Raw genomic sequence first — 19,910 nt, 5'->3', positions numbered from 1 at the left:
ACTATTTCATTTAAAATGCACAATTTTACTTAGGTATCAGACTTCATTTACCATTCTTATCAATAAAATGACTGATAAAGAACTCATATATACATATGGGTTTTGGATGTCTGAGCCTACTGCCAAGCTGCTCAGCCACCCTGCTGCTGGGACCAGACAAGAAGTGGGGAAGAACTGCTGTGCAATTTACTGAGCATGAAAAGAACAGGGTCAAACATCTTTTCACTCAGGCACAGATTTCCTGATTTTAGTTCTCTGGGCATTGGTTGGCCATTGTCTTCTTTGAGTAATTTATTTTCTATGACTTGTGTTGTTTTGACTACTTATTTCTGGGATTTGGTGCTGTTTTACTTTGGGATTTTATAGATGGAGTCACATTTCCTTGCCTTTGTCTTTATAAGCCTTTACCTGACCCCACTGAATGATTTCCTTCACCTTCTCAGGCACAGAGATTCAAGAGGTCCAGTAGGAAAATGAAGGAGGTGGGGAAGAAGAGAATGCACATGCCTTATAACAGGTGAGATGGTGTAACACAAATGTTAAGCACCCGACCGTATCTCAAATATGTTTCACAGTCTACCTTCTCCTCTTACTCTTTTTTTTTCTTTTTTCTTTAAACAGCGCCCTGTGGGGAGGAGGGAGGAAAGGGAGGTGCTGCCCCTTTCCTTTCCTCCCCCTCCCCGCTGCTCTCCTCTTACTCTTGAGTACAACACTGTTATTCATAATTGTCTCAAACTGTTATTTAAATATTTTACATTTGTTAATGTTTTGAAAATTTGCTGAATCTTTCCAAATGCATTGTAAATTTGAGAATAAGCCTAACCATCCCCAGTCTTCAGTACCAATCATACTGAAGAATGGTTATTATATCCTTTCCTACTCTAAAAACATGAATACATAAGCAGAAATGAACCAGTGGATTCTTTTAAGCAACTATACCAACTATGCCTTTCAAAGCTAATGTGCTACTTTGTACACTTGACCGTAAAAGAATTTTCCAGCTTTATTGAGATACTAGAGGCCCAGTGAATGAAAATTTGTGCACTCGGGGTTGGGGGTCCCTCAGCCTGGCCTGCACCCTCTCACAGTCCGGGACCCTTGGGGGATATCCACCTGCTGGCTTAGGTCCACTCCCTGGAGGATCGGGCCTAAGTTGGCAGTCAGACATCCCTCTGGCAGCCCAGGAGCCCTCAGGGGATGTCCGAATGATGGCTTAGGCCCACTCCAGCGGGTCTAAGCCGTCAGTTGGACATCCTTAGCACTGCCAAGGAGGCGAGAGAGGCTCCTGCCACTACCGCTGCGCTCACAGACCTAAGCCCAGCTTGTGGCTGAGCGGAGCTCCCCCTGTGGGAGCGCACTGACCACCAGGGGGCAGCTCCTGCATTGAGCGTCTGCCCCCTGGTGGTTAGTGCGAGTCACAGCAACTGGTTGTTCCTGATTGTTCCGCCATTAGGGTCAATTTGCATATTACCCTTTTATTATATAGGATAGTTGACATATCCTAAAAGATTTATGTCTCCCAGCTCAAAGGCCCATCAGGAGGATGATCTCACACTGCTCTGTTAAATTATGTCAATTTCTTTCTATAAGACATTATTCAACACTTGCCTTCTTGCCCAGGCATTCCTAGATTCACTCTATCAGATTCCAATAAGAACCATCAGTTTTGGCATGCCAACAATCACATGTGCGCCACTATGTAGTAGGTGTGGTTGATAACAGAACTTTTAGTCATTATCCTATATATGTTTCTGATAATTCAACTTAGGTTTGCTCTGTTACCTGCTTTAATTTGTAACTGACACCAAGATAGAACTTCTAGAGCAGCGGTTCTCAACCTGTGGGTCGCGACCCCTTTGAGGGTTGAACTACCCTTTCACAGGGGTTGCCTAAGACCATTGGAAAATACACATATAATTACATATTGTTTTTGTAATTAATCACTATGCTTTAATTATGTTCAATTTATAACAATGAAAATATATCCTGCATATCAGATATTTACATTATGATTCATAACAGTAGCAAAATTACAGTTATGAAGTAACAACGAAAATAATTTTATGGTTGGGGGTCACCACAACATGAGGAACTGTATTAAATGGTCGCAGCATTAGGAAGGTTGAGAACCACTGTTCTAGAGTATGTCTCTTGTCAGTTCTCACAGATTCTCATATAATCTTCACATGTCATGTGATGGATGTGCAAGTTATGATCACTGATGATAAATCTGCCCAGAGAAATTCAGCAAAGCTAGGAGATACTGTGTTTTCAACAACCAAGTTTGTAGCCTGGGGAATATATCACTGAAACACTCCAAGGATTCAAAGAAAGCACAGAAGAACTCTTCCCTTCTTCTTGCAGATTAGTAAGAAATCCATTACTTCTTGGAAGCTATGTTAGGAAGGGATTAATCAGGCACCCAGACATATCTGGGTCTAGACTGATTATAGAATTTGCAACTGCTGAGTAAATAGAAGCTTCCGAACTTCATTATTCTCAGAGTGAAACACACCCCAAGGCTTCCAGCTAGCTAATAAAAATAAAGTAGAGAAAATTATATACTTTAAGAAGTTCTTTTAAAGACAAATCTTGTTTAAGAAGATTTAATACAAACATTAAGAATGACTAGGAAAATAATGTTATAAATAAGTTTCCAATTTTGTTACTTTGATAGAGCAAGAGCTTTTGACTTGGCTTTAAAAATGTGTTTAAGAAAGCATTAGCACCAAACAGTAATTTAATAATGCCACTGTTTTTGACAAGCTCAAAGGAAAAAATGCTGTTTCTCCTTGTTCATTATGGAGACAGTGCTACGAAGACAATATTGCATAATGATTGGACTGTTGTTTGGTCACCTAAAGCCAAACATCCTCAGTACAAATCCTACAAGTTTTATGATTCAGGGCAAATAGGTACACTCATTTTCCTTATTTTACAGAGAGCATAAGGAAGATAAGTGTACCCGTTTCAATAGATTTTTGTATTATGTAAGTTAACTAGAGGCCCCATGCACGAATTCATGCACCAGTGGAGTCCCTTGGCCTGGCCTGCAGGATCGGGCCAAAACTGGCTCTCCGACATCCCCTGAGGGGTCCTGGATTGCAAAAGGGCACAGGCCAGGCTGAGAGACCCCACCAGTGCACTGTCGGGATCAGGGAGGGACACAGGAGGTTGGCCAGTGTGGGAGGGACCACGGAAGGGCTCCAGCCTGTCTAGCTCAGTCCTGATTGATCAGATTCCAGCAGCAAGCTAATCTACCAGTTGGAGCTTCTGCCACTTGGTGGTCAGTGCGCGTCATAGCAAGTGGTTGAGCGGCCTTAGCATATCATTAGCATATTACGCTTTGATTGGTTGACTGGATGACCAGACACTTAGCATATTAGGCTTTTATTATATAGGATACACTTAAAAGTACTTTGAACAGTGCCTGGCACATGGTTAATGATCAGTAAGTGTAAGCTGTTATCATCACTAGCACCATCCTCATGACCCATTATTACCAACATTATCATTACTCACTACCATGTATCATGATCAACTCAACCACTTACTATGACCATCTATCACCCAACTGTCATATCCCACCATCACCCACTATGACCACCCCCACAACTTATCACTACCCACAACTATCATCACACCATCATTAACCACCACCCACTCAATCATCTCCCAAAACGGGCTATGACTACTACTCAACCATCATATCCCACCATCAATATCATTGCTAAGCACCACCCACTATCACCACCCCCATTATCACTCACCATTGTCCACCTTCACCACCTATCACCACCCACCATTACCCACCATTGCCATCCACTATCCCCATCCTACTCCCACCATCATCAACCACCATAACTATACCCATCATCTATCACAATTACCCATAATACCTTTATCTTTCACTGCTGAGTAAAGGTGACAAAAGTGGCCATGAAGTCCTTTTCAATCACCTTTTAGACATACAAACTGATAAAAGATGTTGAGATCTTGAGGGATCTATTTCTTAGATTCTTCACATTTCAAATGCCCTAATACTCTTGTTAGAATTATGAACAACAACGACAACTAACACAACTGCAGGCTATGTTTCCAGCCCTAATCTAAGTTTATTATTTCATTTAAACCTCACAACAACTCTGTGAGATATATACTATTATTATCTCTACTAGAGGACCAGTGAACAAAATTCGTGCATGGGAGGAGGGGGGGCAGTCCCTCAGCCTGGCCCGCACCCTCTCCAATCCAGGACTCCTCGGGGGACGTCCGACTGCCTCTCTCACTCTGGGACGGCTGGCTCCTAATTGCTTGCCTGCCTGCCTGCCTGATCGCCCTAATCCCTCTGCCTGCCTGCCCGATCACCCCTAACCACCTCTGCCTGCCTGTCTGATCACACCTAACTGCTCCCCTACTGGCCTGATCACCCCTAACTGCTCCCCTGCTGGCCTGATCGCCCCTAACTGCCTTTGCCTTGCCCCGCACCCAGGACCCAGGATTCCCTCTTCTGGCCAGCCACAGGCATCCAGGACCTGGGCTGGCTTCACCTGGGCCAGTCGCAGCCACAGCCACAGGGGACCGTGAGTGGGTGGCTTTGCCCGGACCTCAGCCACAGGTGCTGGTGCCTGGGACTGCAGGGCGGGCAGTTTGTCCCTCTCTTGGGCTGCAGGCACAGGTGCTGGTGCCCAGGACCATGGGCGGACGGCTTGTTCCTCTCCTAGGCTGCAGGTGCAACTGGCACCTGGGACCACGGGGACTGTGGGGTGTATGGATTGTCCGTCTCCTGGGCTGCAGGTGCAGGCGCAGCTGCTGGCACCCGGGACCACAGGGTGGGCGGCTTGTCCCTCTCTCAGGCCACGGCTTGGCTGGTCCCCATTCCTCTCCTGTGAGCTCATTTGTGCCTGGCTAGTCCCCATTCTTCTCTCCCCAGTGTTGAGTGTCTGAGCCGTTAGGGCATTAAGGCGTGAGGGCATGACAACCATTTGCATATTAGCTCTTTATTATATAGGATTTTATATAGTATATATAAAAAAATACCAGGGCTAGGAAAGTTTTAGTAAGTTGCCTAAATTCACAAAACTAGAAAGCAATAAAGCTACATTTGAACCCAAGACATCTATTCTCTAGCCTGAGTTCTCCCACATCACTCTGCTGTGTTTGAGACACTCATTCTCATTCTTTAGGTATTTAGAAAGATTCAAGATTTTTCTTTCTCATACTCTCCATCTCTCTTATTCATGCTCTTTCCTGTGACATCTACTTCCACTATTTAAAGTACAGATTATTTGCATGTCTACTCAGTCCCAAACTGTTGATTGATTGATCTCTAGCCTCTAATCCCAATTAGGGGCATCTCCATTTTAGGTTGTATACTGCAAAATCAACATGGCCTAAACAAAACCAAACTCATAATTGTCCATCTCAAACTATTTTCTTCTCACATCCAGTTCTTTTCCCTACCCTAAATTGCTAAGCTTCAATGTGACTTCTGTTTGTTTCAACATACTCAGGCCCAGCCACTATAATCATCACTACCACCCAGTTCTATATATTCTGCCTCTGTAATTTTTTTTTGTTTCTTTGTTACTAATGTTGTGGCCCCACCCCATAACAAAGAAACAGAATTTCCGGAGGATGAGGCCCAGAAATCATGATTTTAAAAAGATTCCCAGGTGATTCTAATGTGCAGCCAAGGTTGAGAACCTCTGCTCTAGACCAATAGATCACTGTGTTTCCTGAGCACAGCATGCTTTAGCCTTTCAGTCACTGTTCATGCTTGTCCCCAGCTGGATCACCTCTCCTACATCTCTGTCCCTATAAATTTGATCCCTTAGAGCTCATCTCTAACATCACCTACTTCATGAGGCCTTTTCTGATCTTCTCAACTGGATGTGAGTTACCCCTCAGGAAGCCCTCCAGCACCCTGTCTCTGCCTTACTCCACTTATTATAGTGACTTCTGCCATGTGTACTTCCCTTACTAGACTGTAAATTCTTTGAAAGCAGAAGCTAACATTCTTTGCTCAAACCAAATATGTCTTAGTATTACAGAGACACAATAAACATGAAAACAAAATGCATGTATCTTTCTACTGATTGGCCAACTTGCTAGAGCTAGCTGCATTATGAAATGGCATTGTAGAGACTATGTTCAAAGGGCATAAAACAACTTACTAGCAAGGGGGACAGACTAACATTTTGGTCTAGAGTTTAGTTCAGTGTGGTCATATATAACCAGTAGAAGTAATCCACATAGGAGCATAGCCCGTGGATTCCTTTACCTTCTTAATTTATGCAGACAGTCCCACTAAATGAGTCAATAAAGCTCTTGATTTTGACTGCAAAGGTGGCCAACATGAATAAATTGGTCCTGTCTATTTACATAATTTGATGAGCCTTATGCATCCTCAAAATCCACTTTAAGAAAATTCTCTTTATTACCACAGTAACTGCATTAATTCTATGCATGCGATCACTTGGATAGGAAGTAGAACAGACATAGAGGCTACTCTGAAAATAATCTCAAAGAAAATGGAGTTCAGCAATTCTGGTGATGAACAGACAGGGACAGAGAGAAGCAAATACAGGTGATTAAGAATTGGGCTGGATGGGATCCAGAGGAACAAAATACAAACATCTCAAAATCTGTGACCCAAGCAGGAAAAGGGAAAACCAGGCAAATGGAAATCATTCAAATATTAAGAATAGAGTATATTACAGTGTTGGAAGGTAAGCATGTGGGATGGGGGTAAAGAGAAATGAGAAAAGCACATCCCATATAATAAAAGCCTAGGTGGCAACACCCTTGTGCGATATTGTCACAAGATGGCTGCTGCAACATCATTACAAGATGGTCACCACACAAAATGGCCATCAGAAGATGACCACCACAAGATGGCCGGCAGGGGAGGGAAGTTGGGGGCGACCAGGCCTGCAGGGGAGGACAGTTGGGGATCCAGGCCTGCAGGGGAGGGCAGTTGGGGGTGACCAGGCCTGCAGGGGAGGGAAGTTGTGTTCAACCAGGTTGGCAGGGGAGGGCAGTTAGGGGCGACCCCAGGCCTGCAGGGGAAGGCAGTTAGGGGAGACCAGGCTGGCAGGAGAGGGCAGTTGGGGGGCAATCGGGCCAGCATGGGAGGGCAATTGGGGGTGACCAGGCCAGCAGGGGAAGGCAGTTGGGGGGCAATCGGGCCAGCATGGGAGGGCACTTGGGGGCGATCAGGCAGGCAGGGGAGGGCAGTTGGAGAAATTGGGCCAGCAGGGGAGGGCAGTTGGGAGCGATCAGGCTGGCAGGGAGCTGTTAGGTGTCAATCATGCCACAGGGGAGCGGTTAGGGGGCAATCAGGCTGGCAGGCAGAAGCAGTTAGGGGCAATCAGGCAGGCAGGCAGGCAGGCAAGTGGTTAGGAGCCAGCAGTCCCGGATTGTGAGAGGGATGTCCGACTGCTGGTTTAGGCCTGATCCCACAGAGTCCCAGATTGGAGAGGGTGCAGGCCGGGCTGAGGGACGCCTCCCCCATGTGCACGAATTTCGTGCACCGGGCCTCTAGTCTATATATACAAAAGCCAAGCAACTGGAATGATCAGAATGAATGTTCACTATGATGCACACTGTGGTGGCCAACTGGCTTGATTGGGGCCCTGATTGACCCCCTCAACCTCCCATAGCCCCCTGCCCCTGGCTGGCCCTGCCCCTGATTGCCCCCACCCTCCATTGGGGGCAGGGCTGGCCAACTTCCCGTGTTCCCTCTTCCCTGCTGGCTTGGTCCTGATTGGCCCCTATCAGGGTGGGCCAGCCGGACCCCACCATGCATGAATTCATGCACCAGGCCTCTAGTTCAGCGGTTCTCAACCTGTGGGTCGCGACCCCTTTGGCAGTTGAACAACCCTTTCACAGGTGTTGCCTAAGACCATCCTGCATATCAGATATTTACATTACGATTCATAACAGTAGCAACATTACAATTCTGAAGTAGCAATGAAAATAATTTTATGGTTGGGTCACAACATGAGGAACTGTATTTAAAGGGCCAGAAGGTTGAGAACCACTGCTCTAGTTGAAATATAATGGTCCTATCATGTCAATATATTTTGAGGTGAATTATCATACTTAAAACAACCATTATGATTGCTCATTAGCTGCAATTCCTTTTTCTAAATCACTTAACCAGTCCAGCTGGGTTTATTAGCCTGGAAGACCAAACTGGGAGAAGGAAGAATGATCATAACTATAATGGTAAAACAAGTGAATTAGTATTATACCTTGGAAGACAAGGTATATTTTCAAGAAAGCAGTCCACAGAATAATATTTAGGGTTGCTATAGCAACTTTTTTCTCTATGGGGTTTAGTTACCTTTTATAGCTTGTACACAGTTATTCTTGATTTCTATTAATTTATTTATTCACTAGCCATCATTCCATCCATCCATCCATCCATCCATCCATCCATCCATCCATCTATCCATCCATCTAATAGTCGAAGGATCTGGAGGCATCTCTGCATTTAACTCTGTGAACTAGTAAGATGAAGATACTAATAAGCCCCTCTTTTACTGACAGGAGAAGAGATACAGAGAGCTGATAAGCCCAAGCCCACATAGTAAGTTTCTTCTGCATCTGGCACTAGAACTGAGTACCCAGTCCATTGGATGCTTCTCTTAGTCCTTGTTTGGCCTGATTCTCCCTGATATCTTTCCACCAGCTGCCACCTGCCTATAGGTATCTATCATCTTTATGGATAGGAAGTAATGCAAAGGATCTTCTTTTCCTGTATTTACCCACAACTGTGCCATCTTAGGTTTGAAAGGCATAGAACCCTTGGGACTCACTGTTCACGAAGACGGCAAACCTCAGGAAGGACAGGTACCGCTCCCCTTCAATGGGGTTCCAGCCGACGTCAGGGTATCCTTTGGCCAGCAGCATGGGGCAGCTCTGGAGGCCACAGCCTGCCAAGTAAGTCACCACCTGCCAAGAACAGTACAAAAGTAAGTGCCCAAGGTTTTTACAAAAGAGCTTAAGTACTGTGCAATTTTGGGACTGGAAGGCTTTCATTTCCCTAAAAGCTAGAGAGAGCCCAAAACTTTTAAAGCAAGTAATTTAGTAGATTTAAAGCCAGAACCTCTAATTCATGTTTGTTTCCAAGTAATCAACATGACTGATGATCACCTTTATGTCTGAGAACACCATGTGCTATCCATTTCCTGGTTTTCCCTGTTCTGGCACGAAGGAGCTACCATTTTAAAATAGCCCTACCTAGGGCGCACCTGGGGAGACAGTGGTGGATCTAGGCTGGCCATGTACACTTGGCCATGTTATTTCATGACCAAATATCCAGTCACTGGTTGACTCTCAGTGGGTCCTTAACTAATCAGGGGTCCCTACTCAAGTTCTGCATCAACAACAGTTATCCAAGGGAAAAGCCAAGAAATGAAGGTTGGGGTAAAGAGGCTGCAGCCAGTTATAGATTAGGACTGGCAGTGTTCTCTTTGCTTCCAGGTTACCAGACACTTACCATACGATCTCAGCTCTGTGACATGTAGAATATTAGAATCTGCCCACTTTTAGAAGGTGTCAAACAAAAGCCTGGCAAATAGACACTTTCTTAAAATTCAGTTGTTATTCTACCATGACCTTGGATATTTTATGTATACAGGGAGAAGAGGAAAACCCACTAGGTTGCAAAATCCTGCTAGTCGGGAATGGTGTCTTTTTCATTTTTCAATCCCCAGGGTTTTTAACCAATGTCACCCGAACAAATTTAATACAAAGGAAAAAATCCCCAGGGTCTGGCACATATTAGGTGCTCAATAAATGTTTGTCAAATGAATAATGTATTTGCTGATGTCAAATACTTGAACTCAGTTTGCAAGAATAACGAATTGAAGTTAAAACTCGGTAAGAAACTATCGTTCTTCTTAAACCAATAAGACAACCATTCTGCTTGGAGCTTAGATTTGATTTGGCCTTTAAAATGTCAGGGAAAACATCAATCAAGGCAGGAATTAGGCAGAGTTTTCAGGATTACAGGTACCAGGCATTTCACTGGCCCCTAAAATAAGTGCTCGTGTGTGTGTGTGTGTGTGTATGTGTGTGTGTGTGTGTGTGTGTGTGTTCTTGTTGCTGTAGTTCAGTCTTAAGGGACCTAATTTCTGTTGTCTTCAAAAGAAGGAAGGAACCGCAGCATTTATTGGCCCTTTCTCCATCTCTCCCAGGAACAAACGTGGGAAATTTCCTGACATTGGTCTAAACAAAGTCTGTGCACTGTGCTAAGCTGCTGGGACCACTTGAAAGGGGGCAGCACACCTCATCATCCCCTTTACAGATTTTCCTAAGTCCCTGCTTCCCCTCTCTTCCAGCCCCCCTGGCCTCCATTTATCATATCTGCATTTTTCAAGAGATGCTCGGGGTCTTTGTTGGGCAGTGTCATTTGAAAAGATGAATGTGGCTGAGGACGGGAACTGAGCACTAAACCTTGTGGTCCTGTCTGGCTATAAGAGAACCATTAGCTACCTTTTTATACAGGTGCCTGTTTTCACCTCACCACTAAAACACTGTGCTACTTATTACTGTTTAAATGTATGAATAATAGAGTTCGAGTGAAGTCTGTCCCGTCAGAGGCAGAGACCGTGGCACTGTGGGGCAGCTATCACACAGTGCACTGCTGGTGGCCCAGCATTTGAATGTGTGTGTATATGGGGGTTATTTTATTTCAGTTCTAATCACTTCTTATGGAAACCAGGCTGTGCTAAAACGCAAACCTGGCTCTTCAGTGAGGCCCTGTCATTTCACTAGAGCGTGGCCTCTGGGCCCGGATACTTTTGAAGCCTGGCTCTGACAACACTTACAAGCCCCACAACATTGAAGATGCTACCTAATCTCTCTCTGCCTCAGTTTCTTCTCCTGTCACGGGGGCAATAATAAGACGGTGTGTTCCAAGGCTCACATGAGGTGATTCAGAGTGGGGTCTGGCAGCAGGGATTCTGTAGGGCGTGCGCGTCTGTTATTAATTGTGATGGTAGCATAAAGTCCCATTCCTTACTTGCCCTCATCTCTCACTCCCCCCACGCACTCGGTGCTCCTGTCATAAGCAGCTCCCCAATGCTCAGGCACACCATGCTCTCCTCTCTAAACCTAAAACGCTCCTGGCACGTGGATGATTAGCTCCTACTCACCCCTCAGCTCATCACTTTCTGAGTCTCCTTCCTGATTCCCTCGCCAGGGTTAGGAGCTGCTCTGCCATGTGCTCCCAAACCCACCACTCAGGGGATGACTGCTGACTCATCCCCCCCGCACCAGGATGCTCTTCTTCACACTCAGAGAACGCACTGTGACTCTTGTCAGCTGCCGGGTCAAGGAAACTGTCCCAGAGTGGGGCGGGGAGAGGTTGGATGAGTCAGCCCCAGTCACCACCACCAGAGGCGCAGTTTATGGTCCCAGCGTGGGCAGCTCAGTTCTGTCTTATTTGTACATGGATGGGTCAGGTGTGGCATTGGTTTCCTTTATGCCAATTATACAGTTTTCTGTCATGTCTTTCTGGTATGTGAGTATAAGCTCAAGGACCCAGAACTTGATCAGGAACACAGATGCCTGGTAGTGTTCCATGTGGACCCGGGAGGCTGGGCCTCACGTACATAAATGTTCACATACCATGCCTACGAGGTTGGCAATCTCTGGCCACGGGATACGCTCTGCTTCTATCATAAGCTGCCAGCTACTCACATTCCACCCCTTTTCACTGAGGGTGAAGGAGGTTCTGATGGAACCACCGAGCCTTTGGTCTGCACCTGCTTGGCTTGGCTGCGCTGTACACAGGAAAGAGCAATCACAGTGCCTCCCCAGGGCCAGGTACCTTCTCGAGATCTGGTTCTTCTAAGCCCAGTGCTAACTCATTGTTGTCCATCACGGAGGAAGCGGCCACATCTAGCGGAGTGGATCCCCTCATCGACGGGGAGGCTGAGGAAGGAGGAAAGAAAGAGAGAAAAAGGGACCAAGAGAACACCCCTCCCTGAGCTGGGACTGCAGTGCACACAACTGGCCAGCAGAGGACAGCAAACACTAAATCTGTCTCAGGTCACTGTTCTGCCCGATTTAAGAACAGCTCTGTTTTCTTTCGTCCTCCCTCTCCTTTTAACACCTCCCCCAACTCATTAGGGATTGAGTACAGATTAAGTTGGAAAATCAGTTCATGGGATCAGCTGGGACCACGTATTTTCAAGTACTTTTCTAGCATGAAACTTCCTGGGGTTGTCATTTGATGAACACCCCACAGGCTCAGATGTCACTTGAACAACTAAGCTCAAGTGATTTGGCCATTTCTGGAGCCACCACCTAGAATTTAAAAATAGCCCCAAACAGCATTTGCTCATATAGTTATCAGGTCACCAATGTTGTCTCTGGTTTTTCTTTGTCTGGTCCTTAGGCCAGAATTAAGAAAACCTTCTGGTGGCATTTTACAAAAAGGTTGGTAGCCTGAGGTTGCAGTTGATAAATTGGAAGCCTGAGATTTCAGATATCATGTGCACGAATGTGTGTATCTGCGTCATTTGGTTTACATTCAGAACACTGAGTGAGGCACGTGTTTCATGATGCTTTTCTTGTGGTGATGGTGGGTTCACACTGATTATCCACCTTGCAGCTATGGAAAGCACTGGCTGGTTGGCCGATAGGACAGGCATGCCGCCTACAGCCAGCCTGGCCGGAAGGGACTGCATCCATGACCTTGGTTTCACTAGCACTGCTCCGTGGTCCACTGAGTGGGCCGGGAGGAGCTGTGTCCCCAGACTATATCTGCCATTTCAGGCAGCATTTTATAAACCTGGTCCCAAGAGAGAGGAGGTAGAACTTTGTGACTATGCCCACAAACCTGACACCGGTGCTGGCTGGGAGCAACATCCCTACTTGTTAGAGAGAAGAGACATGGACTCATTATTTTATTTGTTTTTAGACCAGGCAGGGGTCCTTTTCCTATTAAAAAATCCCACAGAACCTGGCTGGTATTGCTCAGTGGTTGAGCATCAACCTATGAACCAGGAGGTCATGGTTTGATTCCTGGTCAGGGCACATGCCTGGATTACAGGCTTAATGCCCAGTGTGGGGCATGCAAGAGGCAGCCAATCAATGATTCACTCTCATCATTGATGTTTCTCTCTCTCTCTCTCCCTCTCCCTTCCTCTCTAAAATCAACAAAAAATATTAAAAATAATCCCACAGAATGCGAGTGGCTTCTTTCCTTTCACCTCCTGAGTAAGTGGTCAGCAGGGGGGGTGTCACCTCTGAGCCCCAGTGTGGAAGTTACAAGGTGACATACCTAGGCCAACACTGCTATTCTCCAGCAGGTAACTCAGGTGCTCAAACATGGCCTTCTGATTCTGCCGGCTAATTCGACAGAAATAGCAAAGGAAGCGGCAACAGCTAGCCACCATCTTTGGAAAAGCGATCTGTAGGGAGAAGTAGGAAGTGTCAGGAAAAGAATCTATCATGAGGTCTTTCTGGAAAGTCTGACTTCAAAGAGTCCTAGGTTGAAGTCTGGCAAGCTGTGAACAGTTTGGGAAAGTAAATTTTCTCCTTACCTCCAGCTTGTGCCAAGACTTAGTCATAGGAGAGACAGAGAGTATACACCTAAGGAGAGGCTTCCAAAAATACTGACAGCTAGTTATAGTTCCTGAAATATCTTTCTCAAAGGAAACAGACATCAAACAAGAATCGCAGTCATCCTCAGATGCCACGTAAAATTGCACGGCCCCACACCAGACTATTGTTTCTAACTAGGAAGGGGGTGGGCAGAACTGTGATAGGAAATTTCAGGAGGGAGATGGGTGGTCATAGACAAATGAGGCCCAGCGCTAGGTCAAACCCGAGTCCTTCGGTAAAGGCTGGCCCTCCAGTTGTGGAAGCCTCAAGGCCTCACCTTCTCAGCCTGCAAGTCTTCCCCAACCAGTTCTGTCCTTCTCTCCTATGAGCTCCTACATAACTGGATTCACACAATTTAGCACTGAGATGCCGTCTTCTATTACTGTTGACTGTGTTTGGCTTCTCTGCTGATCAAAGTAATTAGCATCTCCAGGGCCTGGCCATGTCTTAGTTTTGATCCAATAGTGCTCAGTAATTGGTGTCAGAGTTAACCTCGCTCAGGATCCTAGGAAGCCCTCGATTACCCTATTAGAATCCTGGAGGTGCTCAAAGAAGCAATGTTCTGACACCTGCTCAGGCACCAAACCTTTGCTTAAGGATCTTCTGGAGAGAATCTACTTTCCCAAGAGCGCAGACGGGAGCAAGTGAGCTTGGCATCTGTTCTTCCATCACACTCTGCTTCTCAATACTGGCAGGACCCCTTTCCTTGGACCCCGGCTCTCTAAAAATTTCAGCATATTTTTGAAAACATACCCCATCTTCTGCTTTCAGAAGCTATCTGACTCTGAGGAGGACCCCAGATAAGCTGGGCCCTGTTTCCTCCTTCCTCCTTGCCAGCAGGAGCTCCCCCTGACAGCGGGCACCTTATGGGGACCGGTCAGGACATCCTCAGGAGCGTGGCTCACAGAGGAAACCCACACACTCCGGAGGGGATGCGGCCAGGATCCTTACTAAGATCTTGTTCTCCTTTAAAACAGCCATCTGCTGGCCCAGCACAGGACACACCAGGCTCCTAAGTGGACCAAGAGGAATTCCAGCTGGGAGGGGGCGGGGCTGCAGAGGACGGTAAATATAGCAGCTGAAAGCCAGTGGAACAAGTGAGAAAAACTCCTGAGCTTACGGGGCTGAAGCTCTCGCTCTGGCTGGAGACCATTGAGCAGCATCGTCCATCTGTGGGCTCCTTCCTGGCACTGTGCACACCCCTCCCTCTCCCTGGGAAGAGTAACTGAATCAATGGGCTCCAGCCATGTGGCTGCAAGCAGGTTGTCTCCTGTGTCCCTGCCCAGGAGTCAAGTTCTGCCATTACCTGAGATTTCTCTGCGCCCAGCACGTTCACCATCACCTCCATCACCGTCTCGTGCATGCCGAGGACGCGCATGAGATTGGGGTGCTGGTAAAACACCTTGTTGTTCATTATGTCTCTAGGGTAAGGACCAGAGAGAGATGTCAGTTCGTGCTTACTTCAGTGTTACGGAAATTCCGGGATGAGAAAACACACACACACACACACACACACACACACACACACACTCAGGGTGAACAGTGTAAATGGCACAGGCTATGTCTACTGCAAGGGCTGAGGGAGAGGCTGATTCGGTAGCTTTTCTGTCTTTCCATAAAGTCTCTTTATTTCTACTGGAAGATTCTTCTTTGGAAATGAGTTTGAGGAATGCACACATACCCCCACCCCATCTGGTATCCTCACAGCCCTTGCCGTGGGCCCTGGTGATAGAGGCTCAAGAGTAGTGGGATGGAACAGTCAACAGCGGAAAGGCTGCAGTTCTAATTCTTGATTTCAATAAAATGAAACTGTGAGCTGGTCAGTGAACCTATTTAGGCCTTCATTTTCTCATCTGCAAAATGGACGTGCTATGTTACCCAAGTAAAGGAGGTCTTTTTAGTGTATAAAATGCTATCTTTTTGATAACATGGCTTCTAAGAATGAGACACAAGCTATTGTTATGGAAAAATGTATTGCAGAACTAACAAAAATGACACTCAAGAATAGTCCTGAGAGAGGAAGGTGTAGGTAGTAATGTTTCAGAGGGAAGTCCCAGCAGTTTTCTAGTCAAAAGCAGATGGGCTCAAAAGGTATCTTTCTTATTGGGCTGAATACACTGTCCCTTCCTCTAACTTTTTTCAGTGCTTCCCTGAGGCTATTTGCATCAGATTCAAGCTAAATAACTGTTTTTCTCCAAGACTCCTCCCCACTTCTGGCAATGTCCCTTCACTCTGATTAGCAGGTAGCCTGGTCTGTCAGGTTATGAAAGGTGACTGCTGTGGCAAGGATGTAATCCCACAGGGGCACATAGAGATGGTATATGATTTGACTCTGGAGCATCCATACAGCAAGGTAAACCAGTTTTCCCACATGGTGTTCTTCTGAGACTTGCACTTCACCAAGAATGACCTACCCCAGCCCATTGATCATGAGCAGCTCCTCTTCCTTGCCCATCCTGACGCTGAGGAGGCAGCGAATCTGGCCAAGGGCAGCCAGCAGGTTGATGGTGTCACTCACAGAGGCCTGGCTGATGGTGTAGGTCTTCCGCAGGGCCTGCAGCAGCTCCCCAATGCTGTCGTACTGCCTCCGGAGGAGGTTGAACATCATCCGGATTAGGTCTGCATCCTGGATCTGGTCCTCCTGGGCCCAGCGGATCATCGTCTGTGAGATGAGTTCCTTCAGTGTTGCTAGAAGGACAATAGAAAGGACCAGTACTGTGGCCATCCCAGCTCAGGGAGAGCTGTGTACCTCAGCTACTTTATTCAATCATAAAACACATCATCATCAGCTGATCAAGGTTAACAATATTTTTTTTTGGAACAAAGCTGGAGGTATCATACTACCTAACTTTAAATTATACTACAAAGTGACTATACAAAACAGCATGATATTGGCAGAAAAACAGACACACAGACCAATGGAACAGAATTGGGAGCCTAGAAATAAACCCATGTTTATATGGACAAATAATTTTTGACAAAGGAGCCAAAAACATACAATGGAGAAAAGAAAGCCTCTTCAATAAATGGTGCTGAGAAAATTGTAAAGCCACATGCAAAAGAATGAAACTAGACTACTGTTTGTCCCCATATACAAAAATTAACTAAAAATGGATCAAAGACCTAAAAATAAGACCTGAAACAAGAAATTACAAAGCAGAAGACATAGGTACTAAACTTATAGAACTTGGTCTTAAAGAAAGTTTTATGAATTTGAGTCCAAAGGCAAGGGAAGTAAAGGCAAAAAATAAATGAATGGGACTATATCAAACTAAAAAGCTTCTGCATAGCAAAAGAAAACATCAACAAAATGAAAAGGCAACCAATCCAATGGGAGAAGATATTTGCAAACAACAGCTCTGATGAGGGGTTAATATCCAAAATATAAAAGATTCATACAGCCTAACACCAAACAAACAAACAATCCAATTAAGAAATGGGTGGAGGACCTGAACAAACACTTCTCCCAAGAAAGGATACAAATGGCCAACAGATATATGAAAAGATGCTCAACCTCACTAGCTATTAGGGAAATGCAAATCAAAACTAGTATAAGATACCACCTCACACCTGTTAGAATGGCTATAATCAACAAGACACGTAATAACTAGTGTTGAAGAGGTTGTGGAGAAAAAGGAACCCTCATTTACTGCTGGTGGGAATGTAAACTAGTACATGGAAAACAGTATTGAAGTTCCTCAAAAAATTAAAAATAGAGTTACCTATGACCCAGCAATTCCTCTCCTGGGTATATACTTGAATAATTCAAAATGATGTATGCACAAAGATATATGCACCCCTATGTTCATTGCAGCATTAGTCTCAGTAGCTAAGACATGGAAACAATTGAAGTGTCCTTCAATAGATGATTGAATAAAGAAGATGTGGTACATATATACAATGGAATACTACTCATTCATAAAAGATGAAATACTGCCATTTGTGACAACATGGATGGATCTTGAGAGTATCATGCTAAGTGAAAAAAGTCAGACAGAAAAAGGTAAGAACCATACAATTTCACTCATATGTGGGTTATAAAACTGAAAGCAACAAATGGAAAAACAAGATAAATAAATAAACAAAAACTCATAGACACAGAGAACAGTATGGTGGTTATCAGAGGGAAGGGGTTGAGGGAGCTAGTAAAGGGTAAAGAGGGTTAAATACATGGTGATGGAAGAAGATTTGACTTGGGGTGATAAACACACAATGCAATACACAGATGATGTATCATAGAATTGTGCACTTGAAATCAATATAATCTTATTAACCAAGGTCACTCCAATAAATTTAATTAAAAACTTTCTAAGGATGGGGTATGGAATGCAGAGAAGTAGAAAATGTTGACAAAAGACACATATGTGCTTTTTCTTCATATGCTACAAGAAAAGAATATCTCAATTTCACATTGAGGGTGCTAAATATTCTATTCTGATTAAATTATATTTAAATAGATGCTGGAGCCCTAACCGGTTTAGCTCAGTAGATAGAGCGTTGGCCTGCGGACTCAAGGGTCCCAGGTTTCATTCTGGCAGCTGATCGATGTCTCTCTCTCTCTCACCAATGTTTCTAACTCTCTATCCCTCTCCCTTCCTCTCTGTAAAAAAATCAATAAAATATATATTTAAAAAAAATAAATAAATAGATGCTGGAAATAGAAGACTAAATAAAACACTCTTCTTGACTTCAGGGTGCTTACAAGCTAGCTAGAAATTTACATTTTAATTTTATAAAAATCAAATTTTATCTTTATTTTTTATAACATCATGTAATAAATACTAAAATGGGGCATGTGCAAGTGCAATGGGATAGAGTGGGGAGTGATAAATTCTGGTGGGTTAAGGCATGAGAAGAAGACGTTGGTGCCTTAAATGAAAGCAATACTAAGCACTGGAATTTCTCCACCATAGGCACTATCTTCACATATTTAAAAGATACCACATACCACAAACTGATTAGGCCATGCCATTGATTCAAGAATTGTAAAGGACGATATAAACATACAGATACATTGGGAAATAGAGTGAAGTGAATATGAACACTCTGTCAGGCCTAAAGGCTTTGCACTTGGACAACTGACCATCACCTCCTGCACTTTGCTGCCCAGATCTCTGCAGGAGTCAGTGGGCACTGCATCATGGACTACTTTCACAAGCACCAAGAGAGAAAGACCAGTAGACTTTGAATTTCTCAGGGCTCATACTAGTGCAAAGAAATACCACTGGTTGTACAAGTAAAGGGAAAATTGCTGAAGTGGACTCGAATCAGCTGTGGGACCTTTAGAAGTTTGACTAAATGGCCCTGAAATGGGCTGATTGACATTGGTGTGGGAGGATAATCAGAAGGGTGAGGAAGAACTGAGCAGGAGGAGAGAGCAGAAGGGCCCCTACCAGAATGGCTGGGTAGGCACTGCTCACCCCTCCCCATGCCATACACACTCCCACAAAGTGCCGTGACAGAGGTGAGAAATGTTGCTTTTAAATCGTAATTCCATCTAAGTCTGGCTCTGCCTATCACATTTCTGCAAGGTATGAATGGCACCAAGAGCCTGAATTCAGACCTGGGAATAAAGGCAGAGCTCAGGGGACAATGAAGGTCACACAGTCTATCAGTGAAAGGACTGGGAATAAACTCAGATGGGTGCTTCATTGCCTGTGCCATCTCTAATAGTCTAGTTTTCTACCTCCATACACTATATATGGCAGGTGTCTGCTCTACATCCAGTCTTGGCTCATCAGAAGGATATAAAAATAGAGCTCCAGAAGAGATCTAGATGTAAAGGACTAATTTAACTTACCACTGTGTCTATCAACACTGTGGGTATTTTAGGCTCAGATGGGAGACATAAGCTGAAAAACTTAAAAAAGGATACTGAAGGCAGAGAGTACAGTTAAAAGATGTTCCTAGGAGATCTCACTAGGCAGGGATTGCTGACTAATAGCTGTTAGGTTAGATGATATCTGAACACCATGGGGGAAAAAGTTATTTATGGGCTACTGTGCTCCTCTCATGAACTTGTTTCCTCAGTAGGCAAATGTAGAAGTTCCTTTCTCCTAGTTAGGAATTCACAGTAAGGAATGCAAGTGAGACAAAAACATAAACACTCTTGGACCCAACGTAAGTTTTTCTAGTCCTGTAAGTACAATTCCCCTTTTAGCCTACATTTTGGGCTGAAAGGATTACAGTCTCAGCACTAACAAGAAAATTCTCTGCAGAGATAATACACATCATTCACAGTCCCTGCCACACTTGAGAAACAACAATCAGAAATGTCAATCAAT

The 19,910-nt window shown here is 44.8% G+C and overlaps 1 protein-coding gene across 1 annotated transcript in view; it reads right to left on the bottom strand.

Annotated features, from left to right (window-relative positions):
- RYR3 (ryanodine receptor 3) overlaps nucleotides 1-19,910 on the bottom strand; it is a 398,822-nt gene that overhangs the window by 148,301 nt on the left and 230,611 nt on the right. The window contains exons 39-43 of the mRNA XM_070407843.1: nucleotides 16,041-16,314; nucleotides 14,933-15,047; nucleotides 13,304-13,433; nucleotides 11,846-11,949; nucleotides 8,826-8,961 (exon numbers count right to left, since the gene is read on the bottom strand). Coding sequence (XP_070263944.1) covers nucleotides 8,826-8,961; nucleotides 11,846-11,949; nucleotides 13,304-13,433; nucleotides 14,933-15,047; nucleotides 16,041-16,314 — 759 coding nt within the window. The remainder of the gene's footprint in view (nucleotides 1-8,825; nucleotides 8,962-11,845; nucleotides 11,950-13,303; nucleotides 13,434-14,932; nucleotides 15,048-16,040; nucleotides 16,315-19,910) is intronic.

This window comes from Myotis yumanensis, unplaced genomic scaffold (assembly GCF_028538775.1).
Source record: "Myotis yumanensis isolate MYYU_CA2020_CCGP unplaced genomic scaffold, mMyoYum1.0.hap1 SCAF_1, whole genome shotgun sequence".
In the NCBI taxonomy this organism is placed as follows: domain Eukaryota; kingdom Metazoa; phylum Chordata; class Mammalia; order Chiroptera; family Vespertilionidae; genus Myotis; species Myotis yumanensis.
Note: the sequence above shows the minus strand (reverse complement) of the source record. Positions and strands in the feature narration are given on the sequence as shown.